At 39.7% G+C, this 24638-nt stretch overlaps 1 protein-coding gene across 1 annotated transcript in view; it reads right to left on the bottom strand.

The window, feature by feature from the left end:
- The window catches only part of DYTN (dystrotelin), a 61979-nt gene that overhangs the window by 3607 nt on the left and 33734 nt on the right, over nucleotides 1–24638 (bottom strand). Inside the window, exons 10-11 of the mRNA XM_047770470.1 lie at nucleotides 8124–8283; nucleotides 4859–5348 (exon numbers count right to left, since the gene is read on the bottom strand). Of these exons, the coding sequence (XP_047626426.1) occupies nucleotides 4859–5348; nucleotides 8124–8283 (650 nt within the window). The remainder of the gene's footprint in view (nucleotides 1–4858; nucleotides 5349–8123; nucleotides 8284–24638) is intronic.

A 24638-nucleotide genomic window follows, 5' to 3' on the forward strand; every position in this document is an offset into this window, starting at 1 on the left:
AAAAAAAAAAAAAAGGAGTTCCCGTCTTGGCGCAGTGGTTAACGAATTCGACTAGGAACCGTGAGGTTGCGGGTTCAGTCCCTGCCCTTGCTCAGTGGGTTAAGGATCCGGCGTTGCCATGAGCTGTGGTGTAGGTTGCAGACGCGGCTCGGATCCCGCGTTGCTGTGGCTCTGGCGTAGGCCGGTGGCTACAGCTCCGATTGGACCCCTAGCCTGGGAACCTCCATATGCTGCAGGAGCGGCCCAAGAAATAGCAAAAAAAAAAAAAAAAAAAGGTTTCAGTGGATACCATTAGGATTTCCAGGCAGCATTTGAGTAGTCAACCTTCTAAATGAGTGAGATAAAGATCCAGTGTTAAACTTCTCTTTTCTGAGGTTACTAAAGCACTTCTTTTTATTTTTCTATAATCTGCTAAGGTTCAAGCTTCAGTTTCTGATAATTTAAAATAATGCCTTAGATGATGATTCCAGGTGGGGAAGAAAGGGACAGGAATAACTCTCCCCCATTCCTCACCCCCAACCATTGCCTCCCAAGCCCATCATCATTCCCTTGTCTTCCCGTCTCATCCTTGAAACCTCCTGTGGCAAATGGATGGCAGAGAAGGACGGGAGAGAAGCCGAGGAAAGAATTTTAGAGATGTACAAAGGAAATTTCACTCACAAATGGAAAGAAAACAGTTTAATGAGAAAGTAAGGCATTATGTCCTTTTTTTGTCACTACCAAAGCCAAATAGTGTTAGATGCCCTTTCACATCTAATTCCTTTACTGCAGTTTTGAACAAATTGTTTGCTACTGATTTTCAACCCAATGTTTGGAATTTAAAGAGGTTTGAGGAATCTCTTGGATGCACTTTCTCTTTTCCATTAAGCTCTCAGGGTCACCTGAAATTCCATTATCCTAAGTCTTGATAGTGAATGATTCTATTCAGTTAATGCCAACAACTGCCCACAGACTGATCTTCAGGCTTGCTGTTTTCATCTTATTGAGTCATTTAGAGTTCATCTTAATTTCCCAAATGTGTTGACCTTAACAAGGCTCCAATTCAAAAAGCTAGTCAGCTACTAGGATAATCACACCACTGTTGACCCTCTAAGTAAATCTTAGGATGTTACAAACAATAGATATTTCTAGTTTTTCCAAAAATTAAAAAAAAAAAAACTGGGACAGTAAAATGATCAGAAATTTCCTGCTGTTATCTGATACATCTATGACAGAGATAGAAATAAAAAAAATGACCAATACATTAATTTAGTTTGTTTGCCTTTCCACATCTTCATAAGTGTGTTTATCATATTTATGTCTCTGATTATGTATGGTGTAATTTTGGTAAGCATGCACAGATTATACATAAATTACTTTTAAAAACCATATTGCCAATGGCTAAGTAGAATGTAGAGACAGGATCATATTTAATACCTGATTGAATAAGAATACAAACTTAATAAGAAATATTTGAGGAGTTCCCCCTGTGGCACAGCAGGTAAAAGACCTAGCATTGTCTCTGTGATGGCATGGGTTCAATCCCTGACCCAGGAACTTCCATGTGCTGTGGATGTGGCCAAAAGTAAATAAATAAAGAAATATTTGAGCAAAGAGTGAAAAATGTTTAATAAAGTAATAGTAGCCATGAAGATTAACATAGATCCTATCCAAAAATTTTCAAAGAAAAAACTAATATAAAAGAAATGACTATAAATTTAAATTTTGTCAATTAGTATTTGCCGAATCATCACAAGATATCCAATACAATACAATAACAAAAAGGGAAATGTGCACTTTCCTGCTAACATCATAAGCACTTCTGTATAATAATGCATACCTCCTGCAGAAGCATCTCAGTGGTTTATTTAAATTGTAAAGGGAAGCAGAGGTAATTTTTTGAGGCATACATTTTTTAATGTTATCTAAAAGATTGGATAATGCTAATTGCATCTCTTCTTTTCTTTTTCTTTTTTGTCTTTTTGTCTTTTTAGGGCTGTACCGTGGCACATGGAGTTTCCCAGGCTAGGGGTCGAATCAGATTTACAGCTGCTGGCCTACGCCACAGCCACAGCAATGCCAGATCTGAGCAGCATCGGTGAGCTACACCGCAGCTCATGGCAACGCTGGATCCCTAACCCGTTGAGTGAGGCCAGGGATGGAACCCATGTCCTCATAGATACTAGTTGGGTTCCTTAAATGCTGAGCCATGATAGGAATTCCTAACTGCATTTTTATACCTTATTGCATTATCTGAATTTAAAAATAAACTTTTTTCATGATTTCCCTTTTAATGACATAATAGTGTGTGTATACATAGGTATAGGTATATTTATATGTGCAGACCTTGATAAAATTACTTAAAATATGCATGGATCTTTCAGGAACCAAACTGCACACAGTGCTGGAATATTGTCTCCTAAATGTATGTGGTAGACCTACATGTTAGTTCTCTGAAATGCACAATACAGCCTACTCCATTTGTGAGGGCTGACTCAATACAATATTTTAAAAATCGGCAACTTTCATAAATTCAATGGGAGAAACAAAAACAAAAAATAAAAACAAGAAGACGTTAAATCTTAAAAGAGTTTGTAGAGTAAAAGCCAAAGCTTTATGTGTTTTCTCAAAAAAGGTCAAGTGGATATTGACTTTGCTTTGAATACTTACCATGACCGCGGTGATATTTAGAAGGAAGTACAGTGGGTGGAATCCTGTGTTGGCCTAAGAATCAGGCACAAGGTATTCCCATCCAATCTTTATCTCAGGGGGTCTGAGCAAGCTTCTAGCATCTTTGTGATCTTGTTTTTTCTAACATAAGGATTATAACTCAAATTTTCTTCACATTAGAGATTTTTGTTTGTATTATTATTTTTATTTATTTAATTTTCCTTTCTTTTTAAAATTTTTTTATTTTTTATTTTTTTTATTTCCCCCAATAGATTTTTTTTCCTACTGTACGGCAGGGTGACCCAGTTACACATACACGTATACATTCTTTTTTCTCACATTATCATGCTCCATCATAAGTGACCAGACATAGTTCCCAGTGCTACAAGCAGGATCTCATTGTTAATCCATTCCAAAGGCAATAGTCTGCATCTATTAACCCCAAGCTCCCAGTCCATCCCACTCCCTCCCCTCCCACATTAGAGATTTTTAGAACCATCAAGTAATTACTTCATTGACTTGGATCTACCAAGTTCAATATGTAACTGACATTAATTATGTTCACATTTTATAGCTCACTGTCTATTATGGGCTGAATTGTGTCTCCCTCCCCAAATTCATATATTGAAATCCTACTTCGAGTAGGTCTAAAAGTGACCACATATATGTGTGTATGTATGTATATATGTATGTATATGCATATGTATATGTGTGTATACTATATGTTATATAGTATATATATTTATATTATAGCCACACCCACGACACATGGAAGTTCCCAGGGCAAGGACTGAAGCCAAGTTGCAGTTTTGACTGACGCTGAAGCTGCAGCAACACCGGATCCTTTAACCCAATGTGCCAGGCCATGGACTGAACTTGTGCCTCCCCTGCGACCTAAACTGCTGCAGTTGGATTCATAACCCGTTGCACCACAGTAGGAACCCCTAAATATGACTATATTTAGAGATAGAGTCTTTAAATAGTTAATTAATATGAGCAGTGTCCTTATAAGAAGAGGAAATTTGGATAGGAACATGCACAGAGGGAAAATTGTGTGCAAACACAAGGAGAAGACAGCTATCCGCAAGCCAAGGAGAGAGGCCTCAGAAGACACCCACACTACTAACACCTTGATCTCGGACTTCTAGCCTCCAGGAGCATGAGGAAAAAAAACTATTGTTTAAGCCACTCAGTCTGTGGTACTTTGTTATGGCAGCCCTCATAAATTAATACACCATATCAGAAATACTTTGGGAAGGCCTGCAGTACCACATTGAATGTTATCCCTTATTTTATCAAGTCTCTAGGTGATCACTTCAACATAAAAGATCTTAGGCTTTCTTAAAAAGAAATGGATATAAATATAGATATAGACATTTTAAGATAACAAAACACTCTATAAGACAATGCCATCGCAAACCAGAGGGAATAGTTATAATGAGGTATTAATAGAAAGAGCCTTCAGATTTAGCATGAGATACAGCTTATGATAAGGTGGCAATGATGATGGTATTACTTATAATATAGTAGCCTTAATTATCCTCTAGAAAGAGAGTATCACTCATATTCCCATTTTTAAATGGTAACAACGGGTTTCCCACTTATATATGTTGTGCTGCTACTGATAATAACAATTGCAGTAACAAAATAATAGGCATTTATTGAATTCCTGGTATGTGTCAGATGCTATACTAAAATCTCAATTGGTTTATAACCTTTTATTCTCACAATAACCCTACCAATTAGGCAATACTAGAAATCAAGTTCAGAAAGGATATTGATGTCCAAAAGACTCCCAAGTCTGTTAATTACTAGATGAATTGCAGCTATTGGGCTAATGTCATAGAATCAAGAGTTTGTCTTTTATTTATTTATTTATTTGTTTGTTTGTTTATTTTTCTCTTTGGGGCCACACCCACAGCATTTGGAGGTTCCCAGGCTAGGGGTCGAATCAGAGCTGTAGCTGCTGGCCTATACCACAGCCACAGCAATGCAGGATCTGAGCTGTGCCTGCAACCTACACCACAGCTCATGACAACGCTGGATCCTTAACCCACTGAGAGAAGCCAGGGATCGTACCCCCATCCTCACGGAATGCTAGTCGGGTTCATTAACAGCTGAGCCATGACAGGAACTCCAGAATCAAGAGTTTTAAAAGGTAGCCTGGGTCCCTAGCCATCACCATCTCTAGTGATTGCGAAAATCTTACCTGAAGTCATTTCTAGAGTGAAGGTATCTGTGAGTTTTGACAACAGTTCTTGCAGTTCCTCTTCCTCTGGCTCATCCTTTCCTTTCTGGATAGTAACAGCCTCTTTTCTTTCTGCGGGTGCCATTTCAGCAGGAGCAATGTGGGGGGTGTCCTGCAGCAGGTCATTGTGGAAACTGGGTAGGGAGCTAAAGATTTCCTTCGAGGCCTTTGGTGCTTGGCTTCGTGTCCCAGTACTTCGCACTGACTTCCGCTGCAAAGCGGCCTTTGGCGATTCTGAGTTTGGTAGAGCATGTTCTGCGTGTGCTGGACCTCGGCGACTTCTATCAATCACGGTATGAGAGTGAGTTTCCTGGTCTGAACCATCCTCAGTGGCATCCTTGATCTGGGAAGAATCTCTTCCCCTCCAAAACCCTTCACTCTTTCCGTGGTCACCCTTGGCCACCACATTTTGACAGGAAGAAGGTGAAGGATGGAAGGGGTGCAACAATGCCTGGATAAAGAAAACTTCATTTATGAAGAAATTAACATTTATCTCACTTTTTTCATTTTCTATTAAATGCCAATATTCCAATAGGAAATTTTAATGTAAGATGTTCTTTGCAGTCTCTAAATACATTACCATTGTTTATGTTAAGCTGTTAATTCAACGTCCACCCGAAACTCTATAAAAGTTAGAACAGCTCAGATTCTAAATTACCACAGGGGGAGTTCCCATCGTGGCTCAGTGATAACGAACCCGACTAGTATCCATGAGGATGAGGGTTCGATCCCTGCTCCGCTCAGTGGGTTAAGGATCCAGTGTTGCTGTGAACTGTGGTATAGGTCACAGATGTAGCTCGGATCTGGTGTTGTTGAGGCTGTGGTGTAGGCGGGCAGGCCGGCAGCTGTAGCTCCTATTTGACCCCCTAGCCTGGGAACTTCCACATGCCACTGCCACAGGTGTGGCCCTAAAAAGGCAAAAAAAACCCCAAACCCAAAACAAAAAGATAAAAAACCAAAAAACAGGGAATTATCTTAAGGAATTTGGGAAAACTCTAGGTTCTGAAAGCTTAGGTTCTAAATATTATTAGAAATATCTGAAAATATCAGGCTACATGGGTTGAAAAAAATATTACAATAAAACATGTTCTTATGATCCGTGTAGACAGTCCTACAGTGAGGTTTCAGGATAAGCCAAGGAAAACAGTCTAGGGGATATGCTCGCTACAAAGCACAGTTCTCAAAGTGTGGTCCACAGACTCCTGGAGGGCTCTGAGACCTTACAATGGACCATGAGGTCAAGATTATTTTCACAATAACACTTAGGTATTATTTGCCTTTTTCAATGTGTTGACACTAAAGCACTGATGGTGCAAAATCAAAAGTAAAGCTAAAGTTGTTGGTGTTTTAGCACAAATCAAGGCAGCATCACCAACTTGTGCTGGTAGTCATGGTATTCCTACCGTCATGCACTTGCAGTTAAAAAAAAAAAAAAGCAGTTCTACTTAAGAATATCCTTGACGGTGGAGCAAAAATTCTTAATTTTCTTGGTAGTAACACATCTTTTTTAATATGGTGTGTGATGAAATGGGACGTATGCATAACACATTTCTGATGTTTACTGAAATGCAGAAGTTGCTCCTTGTGCAAAAGTATTAGACTTGGGCATTTGGCAAACATTTTCTCAAAAATGAATGAAGTGAGACAGTAACAGTAAGAAAAACAATGATACATGTTGCTAATTTTAATGGTTGAGCTTTTAAGCAAAAATTACAATTTTGGAAAACTTGCATTCATTACTCATGAGCTTGCTAGCTTTCCAATTCTTTAGACTTTGATGTTAAGATTAGTGATGATGTTAATGAGTATGATTTTAAAAAATCTTGTATAATGAAATGGGTGAACATTACGAAGTTTGGCACAGTGTGATGAACCTCCAAATGACCAGTGTGTGATGATACAAATTCATGCCTGGGGACAGGATCATTCAAGAAAGCACAACTAGAACAATGTATTTTAATGAAAGAGTGTGAATGAGATAAGGCTTCAAATTCAATATTGCAACTATCCTTTAAGAAGTGATCATTTAGGAGTGGCTCAGTGGAAATGAATCTGACTAGCATCCATGAGGACGCAGGTTCGATCCCTGGCCTCACTCAGTGGGTTAAGGATCCAACGTTGCTATGAGCTGTGGTGCAGATCGCAGACACGGACACGGCTAGGATCTGGCGTTGCTGTGGCTGTGGTGTAGGCTGGCGGCTACAGTTCCCATTCAACCCCTAGCCTGGGAACCTTCATATGCCACAGGTGCGGCCCTTAAAAAAAAAAAAAAAAAAAGGAAAGAAAAAAGAAACAATCATTTACCGTAGGTAACAAGGACCTACTGTATAGCACAGAGTAATCTACTCAATACTGTGTAATAAGCTACATGGGAAAAGAATCTGAAAAGGCACAGATATACATATACGTACGACTGATTTACTTTGCTGTGCACCTGAAAATAACACAACTTTCTAAGTCAACTATAGTCCAATAACTTTTTTTTTAAAAAAATGATCCTTTGTCATGTTTTGGTATAGTATCAAAGAAGAAGATCTCCAATTATCTGAAAAGGCTATCAAAATACTCCTCTTTTTTTAACTGCAAATCTGGGTGGGGCCAGATTTCTTCATATACTTCAGCTGAAACATCTTGCAACAGATTGAATGCTGAAAATGCTGCAGTTAGGAAAAATCCAGCTGTCTTTTATTAAGTCAGACATTACAGAGATTTGTAAAAAATGTAAAACAATGCCAATCTTCTAATTAAACTATATGTGTACATACAGTTACTGTTTTAAAACGTTACATATATAATGGATTGATTATTTTCATTTTCAAATGAATTAATATTTATTTTAAAACCACTTATCAGTTTTAATTTTGACTAGGGTAAATAGCAATAGATATAACCCACAAAAGCTTCTTGGGATCCTCAAAAAATTTTAAGAATCTAAAAGGGATGCTGAGACTAAAGGTTTAGGAATCCATACTGTAAAGAAACGCTTTGCCCCAGGTCTATTGCTTCTAATTGGTACCAGTACTGTTCTCTCCCAATGGCACCGCCTTCACAAAGATGGAAGATGTCATCTGGCTGATGAAAGGGGAAATTGGTCAGCGGATGGAGAGAAGAGGGAAAGGGTAGAGGCTGATCAGAGTGAGGTGCAAAGGCTCAGGTGCAGCACCCCCCTCAGCCAGAGGATTCTAGGTCAGACTTCCAGATGGCCAGTATCTCCTATATTCAATACCTGTAGATCCTGCCCCATTAGCTGTAGCTTGGTCCACAGACTGTTCTGGTTGGTTGTGAGCTCATGGATCTTTGTTTCAAATCTGTGACTCTTTTCCTCCTGGCAGGAATATATGGCTTGCAACTTGTCTTTGCATCGGTTTAACTGTTTTTTAAGGAGCCTGCAAAGAAGACAGGTCTGAGTGGATTGAAAGGGCAAGGGGCAGGCCCAGCAGGATGCACCCCAGCCCTCTCTATGGGAGAAGCCTGCACCTCCACTATGACCTAACATTAATCAATTCTGCTTTAAAGTGTTCATCTCCTACCACCGCCCTTTGTGTCTATTATATGCACAATGCCACAAGAACGTCATTGGTTATTGAGTTGTTTCTGAAAACTCACCATGTGTGTTATGGATTGCTTTTGGCAGCAGACCTTCTGGAGCTCCTGAAATGTGAATATGGACTCTATTGGTCATCCTTCTATCTAGAAACACTCCATGTAGCGTGATAGGATACATGTTGTGGCCAATACCTAACAACCGACTGAGACCACAGGGAAGGAACAAGGATGCAACTCATGAGTTGTGGGTCTGTTCTGGCTTTTCTTCCTAAGTCTAGTTGTCCATTGGTTTCAGAATGCACCAAGTAGTCAGGGTACTTCCTTTAAACCATAAGGCAGGGAATTGCCTGGTGACCCAGAAGTTAAGGATTTGGCATTGTCACTGCTGTGGCTTGGGCTGCTGCTGTGGTGCAGGTTCGATCCCTGGCCCAGAAACTTCCACATGCCACAGGTACAGCCCAAAAGAAAAAAAGAATAGGCCAAAGTCTCTTCAGAAGTGGTCAAAGCTCAACAAGATGGCCAAGTCCCCCCCTTCCCTCCTCGACCTCAACTCTGCTTTCTCTTGCTCACTCACTGCCCTTTGGCCCTCTTGGCAACTCTTTAAACACACCTCTCCCCTCAGAGTTTGCTCTTTTGGTCCCCTCTGCTTGGAAGCCTCCTTCCCCCAGGTTCTTGCTCAGCTCATTCCCGCATCGTTAAGTCTTAGCTGGACGTCATGTTCTCAGTGGGGCCTTCCCTGAAGGTTCTACTTGAAACTGCAAACCAGAACCTCAGCCTCGCCTTCTTCACTTCCCATCTCCCTCCTTACTCTCTCTCATCTCCTTGTCTCCTTGGATTTTCATCATGTCTAATTCCTATACAACATGGTGAGATAGTAGATTTTGACTTAGTCTTGAGCTTTTAAACTTATGGACAGGCACATTATGACATACCACCTGTTCCACTTATTTTGCTTTTATCTTACTCTATTACTTCATAATTGTTATTGTCTCTTTATTCTGGCAAATTCCCCCCCCCCACTTTGCTTTTTGCCATATCCCCAGGCCAAAAATAGTTCCTTTTATAGAATCCACGTGTACACTTAAAACTGGCTTTCTAAAGCACAATCTTATTCTTTGACCAGTGTTGTTGTCGTATTTGTGAAATTTGGAGAGACTGGTTCCCTGGTAGGAAATGCAACATTTCTCAATGTTAGCGTCTTTGAAATACCTCATTGACACTGATCTTGGAATTCAGCTGGGACTTCCATCCAAAGTAGCCATCTCTGAAAAATAGCCCTTAGACTTCCAGACAGTGAGATGGGTGAAAGAGGAGCCTGGCTCTAAAATCCTTGATCTTAATTGGAGTTTCAAGAACATCTTTATGATGGACTTTTCAGAAAGGAGTCAGCCGGGGATTGTATATGGCAGAGCACAGAGAAACATTCTCAGAAGGCCTCTCTAGACAGAATTCTCTGTACTTAGAGTGTTGTGCTTGTTAGGACCAGTAGTGACATCAGTTTCTCTTTCTCTCACTTTGTCCATCACCCTCACCCCCTTCTTCCTCTCCAGCCCATCCACCGTGTTTGAACAGCTAGAAGATATGCACTCCCATCTTTCCACAGTCCAAGTGAAAGCAGAGAAAGCCCTACGTCAAGCGCAGTTCTTTTCTTACCCTGTTGGGTGTTTTCTTTTAGATGAAGAAATCCTCCTGGAGAGTTTCTGGTGAACATAATTTACCCAATGCCAATATTTCTAGCAACCGGGAGCCCAATACTTTCCAGGCAAATAGCCACTGTTAACAAACAGTTCAGATTATTTGAGAAATAATTCCATCCAAATGATCTGAAATGTGCCCTTCTAAATTTTTATATCTTTATATGTAGTTCTACTTCCTGGAGTTAAGGAGCATGAATCTCTCACGTAGTAGGCCTTCAAATAGAACATGATTAGGAGTTCCCATTGTGGCAAAGTGGGGCAGCGCCAGTTCGATCCCAGCCTGTTATAGGGGGTTAAAGGATCCTTCATTGCTGCCAGGAATTTCCATATGCCATAAGTGCAGCCTGAAAAAAAAGAACAGAAAACAAATATTCAAAAGGCAAGTTAATGGTGCACAGAGCAGTGAAACATTATGTTTCTTGATCAGCACCTAACAATACAGAGTTATAGATAACAACCGAATGATTCTCTTAATACAGTCTGAGACTCTGTTGCTTTTTAAATAATCAGTAGCACAGCGTTGGCTGTTACTGAAGTCATAGTTGACTACATATTTCAGCTTTTTTTTTTCTTTCTTTCTTTCTTTTTTTTTTTTTTACCACACTCATAGCATGTGGAAGTCCCCAGGGGCAGGAATCGAACCCAGGCCATAGCGGTAACTAGAGCCACAGCAGTGACAACACTGGATCCTTAACCTGCTGAGCCACCAGGGAACTCCCTGTCTCAGCTTTTTTCACTTTATTTGTTGTGACCCTGGGCCTATAATATTAGAATTTGCATTTAATCCTTTAATACTTGGTCTTTACTAATTGCCCCACCACTCCAGACTATGATATCTTAGTGATTTGAGATGATTATCTATGGCTTTTGGTATGATGTCACACACATTTGAGAAGTATGCCTTCTGCAATTTTCTCCAAATCATTAATAAAAATGATGGGACCAACAGGAAAAGGATAAAGACTTCACATAGATTTTACTCATTAATCAGGCTCACACTAGTATTCATTGTGTTGATAAATACCTTGACAGGAGATCAAGGGTGTATGTAGTGGGCATGAATTATATAAAAAGGAATCATTCAGTTTAAAATAATTTGTTTGACATAATTATTTTAAGAATTAAGTTTTAAAGAATTTCTAGATTTCCATTTTATTTCCACATTTTAAGTTTCAAAATTGCCTTTTTATTGCTATACTGTTTTTCTTAACTTTATTTTCTAATTTCCTTTTCTTATACCAGTTGATCAAGCAAGATCGAAATCGCTTTTAACATTTAAATTGTTATTAAATTACTTTAAAAGTGTTATTAAGCTTCTTTTCATGAGTTATCACTGAATTTTAAAATGTTCCTTATCTTTCATACCCTAATATTATGAAGCACATCTCACATATACACATTCTATATGCACATATAAAATCATTAATTTATGGATGACATTTTAATTTTAATATATATATATATTTAATCCTTAATTTACTGAGCATCTATTAGATACCAAGCATTGTACCTTCCCTTAGGGGACCTCCTTACTGAAGAGCCAGGAACTCTGTCTTCTAAAGGAATGACACCAGGATACAGGAACTCAAGGAATGATTAGTCTTTGAAACACCATAAGATGCTAGACAGTTTCCCACCAACCTAATAAACCTAGTGGAAAATTAGATGCTTTTGGAGACAGTATACTGATTTCTTTAGAAGCACATAAGATACACATGGGTATCAATACGTCACTGAAAATGCTTAGCCAAATTTTAAGAAATAAAATCAGTCAATCAAAACTCAAAACTTAATGTAATTATCCAGACTTTTTTTTTTTTTGGTTGTTATGTTTACCTGTTCAAATAGAGCCAAATCTCTCTTTACCTTTATAGTGGAATCATAGGATTTCTCTGTTTTAGGAATGTCTTCCAAATAAAAAAAAAAGAGCATGGTAAAAGCTTTGATGTATCTCTGTTGCCAGTATTTGTCCACACACATGTGGTTCCTACCTTCTGTCCCTATGGAGAACGTTAGTGGATTCATGAGTCCTCCACAGTTCATTCCTGGTGCTGACTATTGTCTAGAGAAGCAAGAAATAGAGAAAATAAGTTTTGGGGTTTTGGTTTGAATTTAACCCCTCTTCCTAAAAATTCATCATACCCTGGTAAGGCTATTTGTTTTAAATTTTTCTTCAAAAACTGTCTGGTGTTTGGGTTTCTGGCCGTTTACGATGATACCAATTGTTCATACGCTCAAAGTGCAATCGCATTTTACAAAACATTTTCCTCTAAAGAGATTTAAACACGAACAAGATAGTTGGGTTATTTTATTTCTGTTGGCTCAAGAAATCTTTCACTTCTACATTCTACCTTCTACTGAAACTTTCTTATTGTTTCAATGCATCTTATCTGCATATGTACCTAGAGTCATCTCACTTCTCTTTGCATTCACCAAGTCTCTCTGGGCTGATAAAGATCAGCTCAGGCCTCATCTAGGATTTTCCCATCAAACCTTGTCTCACATCATACTCTGAACTGCAACCCAAGTGCAAGTTCTGACCTGACCTGGCCTAGCCCAGGCTCCTGGGGCACCATGTACCAGCCCTTGTCTCCCACACGTCTGGACGGGAAATTAGATTCCATTACTCTACATTTTCTTTTCTTTCTTTCTTCTTTCTTTCTTTTTCTTTTTTTTTTTTTTTTGTCTTTTTAGGGCCACACTTGTGGCATGTAGAGTTTCCCAGACTAGGGATAGAATCAGAGCTGTAGCCACTGGCCTATGCCACAGCCACAGCAGTGCCAGATCTGAGCCACATCTGTGACCTATACCACTGCTCATGGCAACACCGGATCCTTAACCCACTGAGCGAGGCCAGGGATTGAAACTGCGTCCTCATGGATGCTGGTCAGATTCGTTTCCACTGAGCCATGATGGGAACTCCCATTACTCTACATTTATAAGCAGCTGTGGCTGTATTCTGTGTTCTTCTCTCCTCCGTGTTCTTCTCTCCTCCCTACAAAAGGTCTAAAGAGGGACTGGCCACCTTGGGAACATTCTTCATAGGAAGAGCCTAAAAGAGGAAAAGGGTAGGGCAGGAAGAAGACAATGATCTACACACTTGAAGTCACATTCTCTGGCTGGTGCATGATCTCTGTGGCCCTTCTGAGAAACTGGTGCCTGAGTCTTCATTCAAATATTGACACAGTTTCTACATGCCCAGTATAGTCCATTTTGAATCAGTGAACTTTATGTCATTGATAGCAATGTTATCATATGGTACATATCATTCTGCAATTGAGAAGCATTTCAGGTTAGCACATATAGACTAAACTTGGTATATCCAGAGAACAAGACACCATGGTTTATTTAATCATTTGCAACCAAAGGACATTATGCTATTTCCAACTTTTTAGAATTCTAAGTAATGCTGCAATGAATGAACAAAGCTGTACATGCCTCCTTGTGCATATGTGTGCAAAGTTCTCAGGTTTTAAGTTTAATAGATACGAGTCAATTGCCCTCTTTGGGCACACACATGCATGCGCGCGCACGCACACACACACACATACTTAAATATCTGTATGCATAGAATAAGTTCTGCAAAGACATAGGGACCAGATCTGAGCTGCGAATTATGGCTGAAAGGGACTTTACCTTTATCTGCAATATTTCAACTTTTTATAGGTCCAAGAGATCAGATTTGTATAACTAAAAATGTTTTTTAAAAAAATCAAAGAAAGAAACGTATTACATACAGAAGAAAGTCCACAGCAACTTCAAAAATGAGAAGTGAGAGGGAGTAGAAGGAAAGTGACATAAAGGAGGGCTATCAAAACAACAAAACCTCTTTCAAATTTTTGCCTCAGAATAAGTCAGTGTTAAAGTGAAAACAACCGTCTGCCTTGACAAAAATGGCTTTTCTTTCTCTTTTATTCAAAGCAGGAAATAGAGCGGCTCATTATTTCTCCCCACACGTGTGACTGCGGCTCTCTGCCGAGCACTCCACCAAGAGGCATTGTCGGGTACCCGTGAGCGGTTTCTCTGAGTGACGTGGCTGCATGAGCTGCTGATGAAAACACACTCAGACCCCAAAGAGCATTACCTCGAGGAAGCTGCAGAAGCCGCCCATTCCAGGGTGGTCACAAGACTCACTCTCTACTCGCACTTCTACCCAGAACAACAATATGGGAAGTCTAATTTCTCTTTGATGATGGAAGAATATCCCAGATGATCATATTTTGAAGCCCTCCCTTAGGATCAGACTGTACCATTTGCAGTGATGGAGGGAATGCCTGCAAGTGCAGTTACACATGGTGGCAGGCAGGCTAATAAACAACTGCTGGAAAACATGATAAAGAGTTTGTAGGATTTATACTTAAAACAACAACAAGAAGCATTTCTAATCCCTTTGATGAAAAAAATTCACTGGGATTTTTAAAAATTTCCTCTCTCTTATTTTTCTTTCATCTCTCACCTCTTCCCTTCTAAAATTCCTCAACATTTTAAGTATGGATGAATTAATTTTCCCCTTTTTCTTACTTTTCTTTCGTTTTTTTCCTTTTTTGGGCCATCTGGCAACATGTGGAAGTTCCTGGGCCGGGGCTCAAACATATGCCACAGCAATCATCAGAGACACAGCTGTGACAATGCCAGATCCCTAACCTGCTGAGCCACCAGGGAACTCCTCCCTACTTTTCAATAACATCAAATCTTAGGATATTGCATTGTCAAGTTAAGGCACTGTGGGCAAAAGAAAGCCTTATCTGTAAGTAAGCTATATTCAGAAGTTTGGGGCAGAGACTTAATATCTATGGATACTGGAATAATTTAAAGATATCAAAATTGAATATAGCTTACCTTTAGGATGTAGGCTTAGGAAGAGTCCCCTCAAAGCTAAACTTTATCCACTAAGGCAGTGAGCAGGACCATTGTGTATCAGAAGTGGTGTGTGTTGTTGGGGTTGGAACCGCCCACTCTCTGGGGGCAACAGGTAAGAGAAAATTCTCGTTGCCCAGCCACATGTAAGTGAGGATAGGTTTTGTGTCTTCTTAAGGATGTCACTATTCAATCTTCTAAAACATGCCACACATTAGCAATACCAATTATACTACAATTAATTGTGTATACCACTGTTGCCATTAATTCATAGTTTTCTGCTAGATAGAAAACTTTATCTATCCAAGGATAAAGTACTTTATCCCTGCAAACATTAGGTTAACTGATCTATTCTACTCTTTAGGAAAAACCATGCAATTAATTATATTAAATAGGCTAAAGACTTGACAGTTTTGTATTTTGTGGAATCTAAAATTTTCATAACAGATATTTTGGTTTGGTTTATTTTTCCAAATCCTGGAAAGAAAGTGGCCAAAACAGACTTTTTTGATTGTCTACCTAGAAGCAGGAGATTCAAACGAAACCAATATTTGAAATGAAGAGAGTTTAAAAAGGTTTTTCTTTACAAGATAACTATCCAAAAATCCTTAACTTTCCAATATACCATCATCCATCCAATTAAGAAAAAAGATACAGTTGGAAAGGTCTTTATTCACAATAGCAACAACAAACATAAGCTATTCTGGGTGCCCTCAGTGAGAAACACAGAATGATAGATTCTTCTGCGTTGCTACATGTGTGTTATGTGTGTGTGTTATGGGTGAGAACTTGGTCTGCCCCAGAACCCTCCAAGATCACAGCTTTTCATGCTATATCGCCCTGCCTCCTTGTCACTTTGTCTGCCTGTGGTTCAACGACAGCCAATCTTGGTTCACTGGCTCTCTCTCAAGTAAAAACCACATTCCTCCACCCCACCCCTTTTAAAACATTTAAGGCAGAACAAGTTCAAGGGATATAAGCGATTTTAGCAGTGGCTTCAGTAACCTTTCACCTCTCGATAAATTATGGGTACAATTTAATACAATACAGAAGGTAAACGTTTGAAAGCTGTTTTTTTTTTTTTTTAATTTTCCCACTGTACAGCAAGGGGGTCAGGTTATCCTTACATGTATACATTACAATTATATTTTTTCCCCCACCCTTTCTTCTGTTGCAACATGAGTATCTAGACAAAGTTCTCAATGCTATTCAGCAGGATCTCCTTGTAAATCTATTCTAACTTGTGTCTGAAAACCCCAAGCTCCCGATCCCTCCCACTCCCTCCCCCTCCCATCAAGCAGCCTCAAGTCTCTTCTCCAAGTCCATGATTTTCTTTTCTGAGGAGATGTTCATTTGTGCTGGATATTAGATTCCAGATATAAGTGATATCATATGGTATTTGTCTTTGTCTTTCTGGCTCATTTCACTCAGTATGAGATTCTCTAGTTCCATCCATGTTGCTGCAAATGGCATTATGTCATTCTTTTTGATGGCTGAGTAGTATTCCATTGTGTACATACACCACATCTTCCGAATCCAATCATCTGTCGGTGGACATTTGGGTTGTTTCCATGTCCTGGCTATTGTGAATAGTGCTGCAAGGAACATGCGGGTGCACGTGTCTCTTTTAAGTAGAGTTTTGTCCAGATAGATACTCAAGAGTGGGATTGCGGGGTCATATGGAAGTTCTATGTATAGATTTCTAAGGTATCTCCAAACTGTTCTCCATAGTGGTTGTACCAGTTTACATTCCCACTAACAGTGTAGGAGGGTTCCCTTTTCTCCACAGCCCCTCCAGCACTTGTTATTTGTGGATTTATTAATGATGGCCATTCTGACTGGTGTGAGGTGGTATCTCATGGTAGTTTTGATTTGCACTTCTCTTATAATCAGCGATGTTGAGCATTTTTTCATGTGTTTGTTGGCCATCTGTATATCTTCCTTGGAGAACGGTCTATTCAGGTCTTTTGCCCATTTTTCCATTGATTGATTGGCTTTTTTGCTGTTGGGTTGTATAAGTTGCTTATATATTCTAGAGATTAAGCCCTTGTCGGTTGCATCATTTGAAACTATTTTCTGCCATTCTGAAAGTTGTCTTTTTGTTTTCTTTTTGGTTCCCTTTGCTGTGCCAAAGCTTTTCAGTTTGATGAGGTCCCATGGGTTTATTTTTGCTCTGATTTCTATTGCTTTGGGAGACTGACCTGAGAAAATATTCATGATGTTGATGTCAGAGAGTGTTTTGCCTATGTTCTCTTCTAGGAGTTTGATGGTGTCCTGTCGTATATTTAAGTCTTTCAGCCATTTGGAGTTTATTTTTGTGCATGGTGTGAGGGTGTGTTCTAGTTTCACTGCTTTGCATGCAGCTGTCCAGGTTTCCCAGCAATGCTTGCTGAATAGACTTTCTTTTTCCCATTTTATGTTCTTGCCTCCCTTGTCAAAGAGTAATTGACCATAGGTGTCAGGGTTTATTTCCGGATTCTCTATTCTGTTCCATTGGTCTGTCTGTCTGTTTTGACACCAGTACCACACTGTTTTGATGACTGTGGCTTTGTAGTATTTCTTGAAGTCTGGGAGAGTTATGCCTCCTGCTTGGTTTTTGTTTCTCAGGATTGCTTTGGTGATTCTGGGTTTTTTGTTGTTCCATATAAATGTTTGGATTGTTTGTTCTAGTTCTGTGAGAAAGGTCATGGGTAATTTGATAGGGATTGCATTGAATCTGTAGATTGCTTTCGGTAGTATGGCCATTTTTACAATATTGATTTTCCCAATCCAGGAACATGGAATATCTTTCCATTTCTTTACATCTTCTTTGATTTCTTTGATGAAAGTTTTATAGTTCTCGGCATATAGGTCCTTTACCTCCTTGGTCAGGTGTATTCCGAGGTATTTGATTTTGTGAGGTGCAATTTTAAAAGGTATTGTATTTTTGTATTCCTTTTCTAATATTTCATTGCTGGTATACAGAAATGCAACTGACTTCTGAATGTTCATCTTATATCCTGTTACTTTGCTGAATTAATTAATCAGTTCAAGTAGTTTTTGGGTTGAGTCCTTAGGGTTTTCTATGTGTAGTATTATGTCATCTGCATACAGTGACAGTTTTATCTCTTCTCTTCCTATATGGATGCCTTTTATTTCTTTTGTTTGTCTAGTTGCTGTGGCTAGGACTTCCAAAACGATGTTGAAGAGCAGTGGTGAGAGTGGGCATCCATGTCTTGTTCCAGATTTGAGTGAGAAGGCTTTCAGTTTTTCCCCATTGAGGATTATACTTGCTGTGGGTTTCTCATAAATGGCTTTGATTATATTCAGGAATGTTCCCTCTATACCCACTTTGGCGAGGGTCTTGATCATGAATGGATGTTGGACTTTGTCAAATGCTTTTTCTGCGTCTATTGAGATGATCATATGATTTTTGACTTTTTTTTGGTTAATGTGGTGTATGATGCTGATTGACTTGCGTATGTTGAACCATCCTTGTGAACCTGGGATGAACCCAACCTGGTCATGGTGTATAATTTTTTTGGTATGTTGTTGGATTTGGTTGGCTAAGATTTTGTTGAGAATTTTTGCATCTATATTCATCAATGATATTGGGCGATAGTTTTCTCTTTTGGTGGTATCTCTGTCTGGTTTTGGAATGAGGGTGATGGTGGCATCATAGAATGTCTTTGGGAGTATTCCTTCTTCTTCAACCTTTTGAAAGAGTTTAAGGAGGATGGGCACCAATTCCTCTTTATATGTTTGATAGAATTCACCTGTGAAGCCATCTGGTCCTGGACTTTTATTTGTAGGGAGTGATTTTATGACCTCTTCAATTTCATTTCTAGTGATCGGTCTGTTCAGTTGGTCTGTTTCTACTTGATTCAGTTTTGGCAGGCTGTAAGATTCTAGAAAATTGTCCATTTCTTCCAGATTGTCAAACTTGTTGCCATATAGTTGGTCATAGTATTCTCTTATGGTTTTTTGTATTTCTGCTATATCCATTGTGATCTCTCCTTTTTCCTTTATAATTTTGGTTATTTGGGTTCTTTCTGTCCTCTTTTTAGTGAGTCTGGCCAGGGGTTTGTCAATTTTGTTGACCTTTTCAAAGAACCAGCTCTTGGTTTTATTAATTTTCTCTATTGTTTTTTGAGTCTCTATTTTATTGATTTCTTCTTTGATCTTTATGATTTCCTTCCTTCTGCTGACTTTAGGCCTTTTTTGTTCTTCTTTTTCTAATTCATTTAGGTGGAGGGTTAAGTTGTCCATTTGGGATCTTTCTTCTTTTTTGAGAAAGGCCTGTATTGCTATAAATTTCCCTCTGAGCACTGCTTTCGCAGTATCCCATAGATTTTGAGCAGTTGTGTCTTCATTATCATTTGTGTCAAGGTAGTTTTTAATTTCCTTCTTGATTTCCTCATTGACCCATTGGTTTTTTAGTAGCATGTTGTTTAGTCTCCATGTAGTAGGTTTTTTCTCTTTCCTTTTCCCATGGTTGGTTTCTAATTTCATGGCATTGTGGTCAGAGAAGCTACTTGAGATAATTTCTATGCTCCTAAATTTATTGAGATTAGCTTTGTGTCCCAAGATGTGGTTGATTCTTGAGAATGTTCCATGAGCATTTGAGAAGAATGTGTATTCTGCTTTTTTGGGATGTAGTGTCCTGAAGATCTCAATGAAGTCTAACTTTTCTATTGTTTCCTTTAGGATCTCTGTTGCTTTATTGGTTTTCTGTCTAGAGGATCTGTCCATTGATGTGAGGGGGGGTATTAAGGTCTCCTACTATGATTGTATTCTCATCAATATCTCCCTTTATGTCTGTTAATATTTGCTGTATGTATCTGGGTGCTCCTGTATTTGGGGCATATATGTTGACGATAGTAACATCCTCTCCTTGGATGGATCCCTTAATCATTAAGTAGTGTCCTTCTTTGTCTTTCTTTATGTCTTTTGTTTTAAAGTCTATTTTGTCTGATATGAGCGTTGCGACTCCTGCTTTTCTGTCATGTCTATTGGTGTGAAATATTTTTCCCCACCCTTTCACTTTCAATCTATATGTATCTTTTGTCCTAAGGTGAGTTTCTTGTAGGCAGCATATTGAAGGTTTTTGCCTTTTTATCCACTCAGCCACTCTGTGTCTTTTGATTGGGGCGTTCAGTCCATTGACATTTAAGGTGATAACTGATAGATGATTATTTATTGTCATTTGAACCTTGTGTTCCAGTTGATTCTATGGTTCTCCATTCTTCCTTTCTTTTTTTTTTTTTTTGGTTGGATGGTCTCCTGTTATTATCTGCTTGAGTGTATTTTTTTTCATTTTTTGCAAATGCAATAATTGGTTTTGGCTTGTGGTTGCCCTGTTTTTTAAGTATGCTAACCCCTTCCCATAATTGTGTGTTTTAGCCTGATGGTCCTGTAAGTTCAAACACTTCATTACTATATCAAAATTAAGAAGAGAAACATACAAACAAACAAACAAAAAGGGTTATTTACTTCCTAACATCCCTTGCCCACATTTTATGGTTTTGATGACTCTTTTTTATTTTTTTATTTTTAATTTTATTTTGTTTGAAGCATGTTCATGATTAAATCTGTATGCTGGCTTATTTGAGTGACTGCTCTCTGATTGTGGTTTCCTCAGTCCTAGTTCTTCCTCTTCTTCTTCTTTTTTTTTTCTTTTCTTTTTTCTTCCCTTTCCTTCCTTTCTTTTTGGTTTAGAGAAGCCCTTTCAATATTTCCTTTAACCTGGGTTTTGTGTTGCTCTATTCTTTAAGTTTTTGTTTGTTGGAAAAAATTTTTATTTCCCCTTCTATTTTAAATGATATTCTTGCTGGATAGAGTATTCTAGGTTGCATATTTTTTCCTTTGAGCACTTTAAATATCTCTTGCCATTCCCTCCTGGCCTGTAGTGTTTCTGTAGAGAAGTCAGCTGATATTCTTATGGGGGTTCCCTTGTAGGTAACATTCTGTTTTTCTCTTGCTGCCTTTAGGATCCTCTCTTTATCACTAACTTTTGCCATTTTTATTATGATGTGTCTTGCTGTGGGTCTATTTGAGTTCAGTTTGTTTGGGGCCCTCTGTGCTTCTTGTATCTTGAACCCAGTATCCTTTAGATTTGGGAAGTTTCCATCGATAATTTCTTCAAATATATTTTCCATCCCCTTATCTTTTCTACTCCTTCTGGAATTCCTATTATGTGTAGATTGGCCCACTTTATATTATCCCATAGGTCTCTTATATTGCTTTCCAGTTTTTTGATTCGGTTTTCTGTCTGTTGACCAGATTGAGTGATTTCCATTCTTCTATCTTCCATATCACTGATTCGTTCTTCTGCATTATTCATTCTGGTTTTTACTGCCCTTAGTTCAGTTTGCATCTCTGCAAATGAATGTTCTAGTTTTTCTTGGCTCCTCCTTATATGTTCTAGTTCCTTTCGGAGGGTATCTGCATTACTGTTCATATCTTCTCTTAATTCCTTCAATATTTTCACTATTTCTCTTTTGAACTCCAGGTCTGTCAGACTGCAGAGATCTGTTTCATTGTTGACTGTTTTAGGTGAGTTCTCCTGTTGGTTTGACTGGGGGTGGTTTCTCAGCTTCTTCATCTTGCTTGTTGTTTTCTTTCTCCTGAGGGAGTTGTACTCTCCGTTATCGGGCAGTGTTTGCCTTGCCACTGCCATGGAATATTTCCTGAGGGCTGGCGTTGTTGGTCAATCTTTTTTGAGGCAGTGTGGCTTTTATGGAGTGTTGATGGAGCAAAGGAGAACTTCCTGAGGGCAGACAGGACTGGGAGGTCCACACCACGATGGTAGCAGATTTCACTTGGTCATGCAGATCTTGCTCTGGTGTTTTTAGGCTGTGGGGTTCTTGCAGTGGGTTGGCGGTGTTGGGCAGCTATTCCTCAGGAGTGCAGCATCCCCTGGGGGCTGGAGCAGCTATCTGGGTCACTGAGAACCTAAGAAGCTCGGCCTGCAAATGTAGGCGGATCTTTTCACAGTCTGGCCAAACTTGTTGCAGCTTTTCTGGGCTGCAGGGGGTCCTCCAGGGGGCTGGTGGTGCTGAGCAGCTATTCAGCGGGGGTGGGGCACCTCCTGGGGGCTTGGGCGGGTAGCAGGACCGTTGGAAACCCAAGAGGCTCCTCCCCAGGGCAGCCCGACTCAGAAAAAACGTCCGAGAATTAGGCAGATCTATTCAAGGCCTGGCTAGGCTTGTTCTAGCTTTTCTGGGCTGCAGGCTTTTTCTCGGGGGCTGGTGGTGTTTGGTGCTACTCTGCGGAAGTGTAGCCCCTCCAAAGGGCAAGCGGGCCTGTGCAGGGACAGCCCCTGCGGTGGTAGGCTTCAGGCAATTGTTGAGGCCAGCCCTCCTGGATGGCAGGCAGCCCCAGGTTTGGTGAGAGCATAGGGGGTGGTGGGGGTGGGGGGAGGGGATGCACTGGGAAGCACAGCTTTCAGCTAGCTAGTGGGCCTGTAAGCTTGCTGTGGCATGGGGGGTATTCTATGGGGACCCACCCCTTCTTCTCTGCCCTCCCCAGCACGGGGGCAGACCAGGCTCTTCTCCCAGGTTCCCTCTGATGCGGCTTTCCACATCCCCGCCCCTAGAGTATTGCTCCCTTCCTCTGCGACAGCTTTGTTTTCTAGTCTCCCAGGCAGTCTCTGCCCCGTCAAATGGTTTCTAGACCTCCCAAGCAGTTTCTGCTCTGCTCCGCCCCCCCAGCCCGAGGACTAACCTCTGGACCAGAGGTCTCGGTACCCAGCCCCCACCCAGGCATCTCAATTTTTGGTGACTGTGCCCGTAGTTCAGGTGGTCCGTTTGGTTCTTGATCGGCTTTTCCGTACTCCAACTTACTGCTACACTCTTCTCTGCATCTGGAGATTCCTCCGGTTCGTTTGATCTTTCCCCCGTGTAGGTGACTTTCCAGGGTGCGGGATCCCTTTCTCCTCCGCAGTTCCCTTTCGGGAGCGCCCGTCCCGCTCGGATTCACCTTCTCTCACTCTCCTCTTTTCTCCCGTTCTGCCCAGTAATGTCACGAACTTCTTGCCGTTATTGGAGTTTAGGTTCCTCTGCCAGCGATTGGTTGCTGTTCTGTGTGAGTCATTTATTCTGTAGATGTGCTTTTTTTGTTGTGTTTGTGGGAGAGGGCGAGCGTGTCCCCCTACTCCTCCGCCATCTTGTCCTCTTGCCTGAAAGCTGTTTTTATTCCATCAGAACAGGCAGGCAGAGCACTTTCAAAATGTTTTCCCATCACTAACTTCAGTTCTCAAGAGAAAAATACTTCATTGTTTAAAAAAAGAAAAAGAAAAAATAAAAGAAAGTTGGCAGGAGGATGTAGGGAATGGACCATTTTTCTGAAGGGCAATTCCATAATATACATTCAAAGTCTTTGATTTAGTAATTGCACCTCTAGGAATTTATCATAAGGCAAATAATAAGGAGTAGGTGCAAAGACTCATCAAAGAATGTTCACTGCAGCATTATTTTTTCTGGAAAAACTGGAATCAATCTCAATGTGCCACAAGAAAGGATACGTTATTCTACTAATTCATATATTCTACTAATGAATTCATTTGACACGTATTTATTTATTATGGAGGTAAGCTACATACCACCATTTACTGAGAGATGGAAAAAGACTTGAAAAAAACAGACACCTAAATATCGCAAAGACAGTCTCATATCAACATATACGTTAATGCAAATCAAACCAAAATACTAAGAGATTAATTTGGCAACTTAAAAATGATCTCCTCCTTCTAGAGGAGTAATTATTTAATAGCGGTCAACACTTATAAAAAGAAGAGTGATGCCAGCAAGACGGCAGAAGAGCTCTGGATCCTCCTTCCCCCCAAGACACAACAATAAATATCAGAATAATTCAGTCTCAGCCTGGAGAAGGAAGAAAAGGTCTGGACCATTTTTCTGATTTTTCTGCCTGAGGCACTGGCTTCTGTCTCACCTGTCTTAGAATGTTGACAGGACAGGCAAACTCTAGATGCCTGGCAATCACTGAGAGCAAAGACAGCAGCTTGAACTGGCACAAAAGTTTAAAGGGCCTTTGCGAACCCACACACACACACACACACACACACACACACACACACGCCGCTCCTATAACTCAATAGCAAAGCCCCCAACCATCCTACATGGAAATAAAAAAAGGAAAGATTTATCTGAGGTTAGAGAAAATTGGCTATTTAAATGAAAAGTAAGAGTAAGGGAATACCCTCGCTTTGCAACATTTATAAAACCCAGGGAGATTTAAATGGGAAATATCGAAAAATAATCAAAAAATGTTCAGACAAAATCAGCTAAAAAGTCTTTGGTTTCTTAATGGAGAAAACTTTCCCACATAAAACTATTCATGTATTTGAACCTCTGAAAATTTAATTATGGAAATCTTTCTTAATAGTTTTTTCCTTTTAGTCTTATTTACATTAATAAATCAAAGACTGATGCATCAGTAAAAAAGAGCAGAGGACTGGCAGAAGAGAAAATAGAACCGCCTACTAAACTTTGTAGGGAAAAAGAAGCTTCATTTTGCCCTTAGTCAGAGAAACAGAAAGTAAGGCAAATAAAATATATTCTGCTCATAAAATTAACAAAATTTAAAATACGGTAATTGTCAATACTAACAAGGATTGAGATAGTTACTTGAATTCACTGGGA

Source organism: Phacochoerus africanus, chromosome 3 (assembly GCF_016906955.1).
Source record: "Phacochoerus africanus isolate WHEZ1 chromosome 3, ROS_Pafr_v1, whole genome shotgun sequence".
Taxonomy (NCBI): Eukaryota; Metazoa; Chordata; class Mammalia; order Artiodactyla; family Suidae; genus Phacochoerus; species Phacochoerus africanus.